This window comes from Triplophysa rosa, unplaced genomic scaffold (genome assembly GCF_024868665.1).
Source record: "Triplophysa rosa unplaced genomic scaffold, Trosa_1v2 scaffold139_ERROPOS793776, whole genome shotgun sequence".
Classification (NCBI taxonomy): domain Eukaryota; kingdom Metazoa; phylum Chordata; class Actinopteri; order Cypriniformes; family Nemacheilidae; genus Triplophysa; species Triplophysa rosa.
In genome coordinates, this window is record NW_026634143.1 from 623,779 (window position 1) to 629,778 (window position 6,000).

Consider the following 6,000-nt stretch of genomic DNA (forward strand, 5'->3'; position numbering starts at 1 on the left):
CAGGTGTATGGCAATCACGCCTCTCTGCTGACACACCCTAACCCCCTGGTCTTCAATGACCTTTCTACAGACAGGGGTCCCTCTCGGGCAGGTTATGAGGCATGTCGTGGTGACGACAGACGCCTCCCTGCAGGGTTGGGGTGCCATATGCAACAGGCATGCAGTGTCGGGCGATGGACGGGCCCCCGCCTGCGCGGGCATATCAACTGCCTAGAGTTGTTGGCTGTGCTACTTGCACTGAAGAGGCTACAACCTCTCGTGCATGACAAGCACGTGCTGGTCCGGTCAGACAGCACAACGTCCGTAGCATATATCAACCTCCAGGGTGGCATTCGCTCACGGCAGTTAACACGACTCGTCCGACGCCTCCTCCTGTGGAGTCAGCAGGTGATCAGCTCCCTGCGAGCCGCACATATCCCAGGCGACCTGAACCAGACAGCCGATGCGCTCTCTCGTCAGTCGACGCCTCGCAGAGAGTGGCGACTCCACCCCCGTGCAGTCTGGCTCATTTGGGTGCAGTTCGAGCGGGCTCAGGGAGACCTGTTCGCCTCTCTGGACACCACCCATTGCCCGCTATGGTACTCCCTGTCCGAGGCCTCCCTCGGCATGGATGCTCTAGCGCACAGCTGGCCACGAGACAAGCAGAAGTATGCCTTCACCCCAGTGAGCCTCATTGCACAGGTCCTGTGAAAGGTCAGGGAAGAGGAGCATCAAGTGCTACTAGTTGCGCCGTACTGGCCCAACCGGACTTGGTTCTCGGAGCTAATGCTCTTGACGACAACTGCCCCCTGGCCGATTCCCCCATGGCATCCCAGGCCAGACCTCTGAAACCTCCATGTCTGGCCCCTGGATGGGACGAGGAGACCCTGAGTGGCCTACCCCCTGCGATGGTTCAGACAATCACTCAGGCTAGGGCCCCGGCCACTAGGTGGCTATACGCCTATAAGTGGCGTCTCTTCTCGTCCTGGTGCTCTTCTCGAAGAGAAGACCCGTGGAGTTGCTCGATCGGGAACGTGCTGTCCTTTTCACAAGAGAGACTCAGGAGTAATCTCTCCCCTTCCACACTGAAAGTGTATGTAGCCGCCATTGCCGCTCATCATGACCCAGTTGCTGGTAAGTCTCTAGGACAGCACGACCTGGTCATTAGGTTCCTAAGGGGCACGAGAAGGCTGAATCCGCCTCATCCGCGCTCAGTACCCTCTTGGGTCCTTGATGTGGTCCTGTCCCTTCAAGCCCCTTGGAGATGCCACTCTTTCTCACCTCATGATGAAGACGGCTCTCCTGATGGCGCTCGCCTCCATCAAGAGGGTAGGGGACCTACAAGCATTCTCCGTGTCCACAGATTGCCTAGAATTCGGGCCCGGTGATTCTCACGTTATCCTGAGACCCCGGCTCCTCAGCCCAAAGGTGAATGAATGCAGCATGCCATCTCCCTTTTATACCCGGATATTCGGGGGTGGAGTGCATGCAAATTTCATTCGCCAATTTCATTGGCCTTTTCTAAACTAGTCAGAAGTTGATAGGTTCTCAAGACGAACCCCATCTGTCGGTTAGACACAACGTCTCATTCCGTCCATCAGGGAACTGAGGTTACATCTGTAACCAAGACGTTTTGCACTTCCTGGTCATCGTATATCATCAGGTAAAGAGAATACCACCCATTGCAGTGGACTGTTGTAACTGCAGATCTTTTTTTAAACAACAACATTACACACCAACTAAATGATAAAAAAGAGATAATAGTACCCCTTTAAAGCCAACACGTAAAGCCAACATCAAACTTTGTCTGGTTTTAATTACTACATGCGATTATTCAATGCATATTATGATTGTTCTGATGCCTATGGGATGTTGTACATTTACAAAAAGGCAATAAATGTGAAATGCTTAGACAGATAAAAAACAAGAACTGGTTAAATAGAATGTCTTACCTCCAGCAGATGAGGCGTGGGGTTAAAACCACAAAGATTGCACACCTGTGTATGACACTGGGTGCAAGACCTGTAGTTGGGCAGTTCTGTTGTCCCGACATTAAATGCAGTTTTGCACAGAGGACAGGTGATGTCTGGCTTCTGTCTATCTGGCTGGGGCTGCATCAGAGGTGACGGCTGCTGTTGTGATGCTGCCGTTTGAGGGTGTGTTGGTGACTGCTGTTGTTTTGGCCCTTTTTGATGGTGCACTGGTGACTGTTGCTGCAGAGCGGACTCAGGACCTTTAGGTAGCACAACACCTCCTGGGCCTGTTTTGGTAGTGCCAGGGGGCCCCGCTCTGGCTCCAGCATTAGCATCGCTAAAGATCACCCTGGAGCCCTGAGTGCTCTGGTTGCGGACAGGTGAGGGCTGTTGCGAGGGTCCAGAGAGAGGATCAACAGAAATCAGCGTGCTTGCCTGGTTTAGGAGAGATGCCCCAAAACCAAAGAGCTTAGTTAGGCCATCCTGAGGAGGAGCTTCTTGGGACGGTGGCTGGCGGGCTGGAGAGCTTCCGGCACTTCGGGTCCTTTCAGGTTGACCTCCGTAGCGCAAAGGGGATCCCCACCCCAGGTCTGACTGTGACTGAGCCTTAACTAAGCCAGGTAAAGGCACTGCTCCTGGATGAGGAGGTTTTCCCATTTGGACCCCACTTTCTGGATTTTTTGGTCCAAATGCCTCCCCGCGCTGCCTCTGGGGATCCTTGGGCCCTGACTGGAGACCCGCTTGTACCGCTTCTTTCTGTGCCTGATGACTATGAAGTCCAGTCTGGTGAGGTCCAGTGGGACCAATCTGTCTCTGGATCCCAGAGGAGGCCTGAGTCTGAGTCTGGGGCTGAATTTTCAGCTGTGTCTGCGTTTGGGATTGTAGCTGTGGTGCAGGTTGAGCTGACAGATGGGTCTTGGGTATGGGGTCAGGCTTCAGTTGATGAGAGGGGGAATGTATCTGCTGTTGACTTTTGGATCGTGGTGTAGTCATGTCAATTCCCAAAGCTCTCTGCATCTGGCAGTTTAGACAGAGCCACTCCTTGACCTGATAGAGAACACACACATTAGTGCATCACTCTAAAACACATGAAATTTATTTAGGCGGATGCATACAGACTGACTGGTGACCGTTTGAGTTCAATACGTCTTGTGTTTGCAACTAAAACATCAACTGTGATGAATCACAGTTCTACTACATCTAAATGATTACACATATACTACAGGATAGTAACATGTGTCCGGTTCCTCTTCAAAAAATATGGACCATACACAGTCAATTGTATAAAGCTGTATATAGAAGTGTGGATGGATGTGCGGACGAGACGATGATAATTGTACATCTCTTAAAAGAATAAAGAAGAATAAAGAGAAGAACTGCTCCTGTCTGAAGGTGTTATGATGGATACTGCTGAGTGACAGTGGGGGGAATCTGAGTCACATAGATCTCAGGTCAGATTGCAGATAACAATTGACTTTAAGATTAACAGACTTTCTATCATTGCTATGTAGAACTTGAAGCTTTGCCCTATTCTTCCCTTTTTATTCTGTCAATGGTCAGAGGCAGAAGGACCTTCATGTCACTACAGGAGGAAAACTCTTTAGTGTTTTAAATACTGACTTGGGTGGTCAGACTTATAATTCAAAAATATATAATAATGAATCTAGTAGCAAAATAATAATAAATGGCTCTAAACATGTTTCTGGCCTACGAATTAATGAATTTACAGTTTTTACTAAACTGCATTTTACATAAATGATGTGACTGTAACCAGAAAAATGACCCCGCACTCATCCACAAGGCCAAGACACGAGGTTACACGCCAACACCTTTCAAGAAATGCGATTTTTCTTGAGCACTTTAAAGACCACCGACGTCACTTTGATGCGCTTATGTAATATTATAGTGCCGCTTTCACTACACCGTGGCAATAGCACCCATGCAGAGCGCAGGGTGAGCACATCTGTTACATGTGTTTAATCTCTCCAGCATTTCTTTACCTTCTTTCTCTCTAAAAATAAAATACAGCTGTGGTAACACATGGAGACACAACATTCCAATTATGTTTGTGTATATCATTCGCGTCGCACAATGCACAAAATCACATACGAATGCAGAAAAGTTGATTCTTCATGCCGCCAGACATTTCACGAGTTGGCCTCGCAGATAATAAGTACGGATGATAAGGGACGGATAGTATGCGTATTTGGCGTGCTGTCCCGGGGGAGGGGGCTCCAAGCTTGGTAGTTCCTCCGAACTCGGAGCGCCCGCCCCTTATCCAGGGAGAGGGCCCCGGGCCCGGTATGTGCCCGGACTCGGGTCGTTCCCCCCCAGTTATGCTGCGGTAAAAACGGGCTGATGGTGAGGAGATGGGGTGGAGGAGGGATGCTGCGAAAATGTAGAGAGAATCAGGGTAAGGCGTCTTGTCTGTTTGTAGGGGTTTTCTCCCGAGCTAAAAGGATGATTGGTGAGATTGGTCATAGCAAGCCAGCCGGGTTAGGTATCACTGCACATGCTCCTCCCCAACTTTGTTAATAAAACATCATTTTGTGTCAGTTTTGCTTGATGAGACAAGTTTTACAGAAAGACTGATTTTTTCATAGGTTTAAAGGTAGGGTTGACCAGGGGCCTCATTTATAAAATGTTGACTAGAAACAGCCCTAAATGTGATTTTACGATCACGATTACGATGTGATTCATAGAATGAACGATGAATGATGCAGGCAACCGAGTAGCGGTGTTTGAGTTAGGCTCCGGCTTAATTGTTGAAAGTTATCCTGATCTAAATTGATTAACAGTCATTGTTTTTCATAAAATCACGTTATATAATATTTTCATGTCACTCGAAAACTTTTGGGGATCGTCTTTGGTTAAAATGCCAGCAAAAAGCGCAAGGAAGATTGCAGAGAAAAAAGATGGCGCGGCTCCCCATGAAGACGACCAGAGTGGTGATCAAGCTGCCTTAACTTCGCGAGTTGCCACTGATTTAAGTCCGGAAGCTAGTAAAGTTGTGGAATCTTTGACGGCTAACATCGCAAAGATGATTGATTCTAAACTAGAACTGATTTTAGAGAAAATACAGGATGTTTCCAAAGAAGTGCAATGCACTAATAACTGGGTGGAAGAAGCGGAGCAGCGAATCTCAGGTCTTGAAAACGTGGCTACCGGAATTGAGAGTCGAGTTACGCAGATTGAGAAAACGATTGCTTCTTTAACTGAGCGACTGGACGATCAGGAAAACAGGGGGCGACGTCGCAACCTGAGGATCATCGGCCTTCCAGAGAAGACAGAGGGCCAGGCTGCGGTAAATTTCATGGAGAAATGGATTCCTGACATACTCTGCCTAAAGACGAAGAACGGACGAGTGAAGTTGGAACGAGCACACAGGATCGGCGCTCCGGGCTCCGAGAGGTACACCCGTTCTATAATTGTTCGATTTCACAACTTTGTAGATCGTCAGCTGGTGATGGATGCAGCGAGGCAGCTAAAAGAGGTGCGCTTCGAGGGGAAAAGAATCTACTTTTTTCAGGACTTCTCTGCAGAGACACAGAGGAAACGCCGTGGATTTGACGAGGCCCGTAAAAGGCTTCGGGACATGGGACTTCGCTACTCCTTGACCTATCGCGGTGGGTTAGGCAGGATCGCTATGAGTCGGCCATGCTGCCTGCTGGGTTCAGTATGGCTCGTGTATTCTGTCACGGGCTGGCAGAAGAACCCAAGCGCAGGCAGGCAGTGAAGGGGTTAACAGATAATATTTATTACACAAAACAAAAACACCCACAATGGGGAAAACGAAACTGAGATAAAAAACTGAAACAAAACACTTCCCACGGGGGGGCAAAAACAAACTAACAAAACAAGGCACGACACAACGTCTTACACAAAACAACACGGCACGGTGACTATGACTAAAAAACACAACTCACGAATAAAGGACAAGGCACAGAACAGGAACCAGGGTAGCACAGAACAGGAACCAGGGTAGCACAGAACAGGAACCAGGGTAACACAGGAACATGAGCAGGACCATGAGCACGAACATGAGCAA

At 48.8% G+C, this 6,000-nt stretch overlaps 1 protein-coding gene across 4 annotated transcripts in view; it reads right to left on the bottom strand.

The window, feature by feature from the left end:
• Positions 1 to 6,000, bottom strand: part of bsna (bassoon presynaptic cytomatrix protein a) — a 73,841-nt gene that overhangs the window by 46,255 nt on the left and 21,586 nt on the right. For all 4 annotated transcript variants that reach the window (XM_057326836.1, XM_057326834.1, XM_057326837.1 and 1 more), the window contains exon 3: positions 1,932 to 2,999. In XM_057326836.1, the coding sequence (XP_057182819.1) occupies positions 1,932 to 2,999 (1,068 nt within the window). The remainder of the gene's footprint in view (positions 1 to 1,931; positions 3,000 to 6,000) is intronic.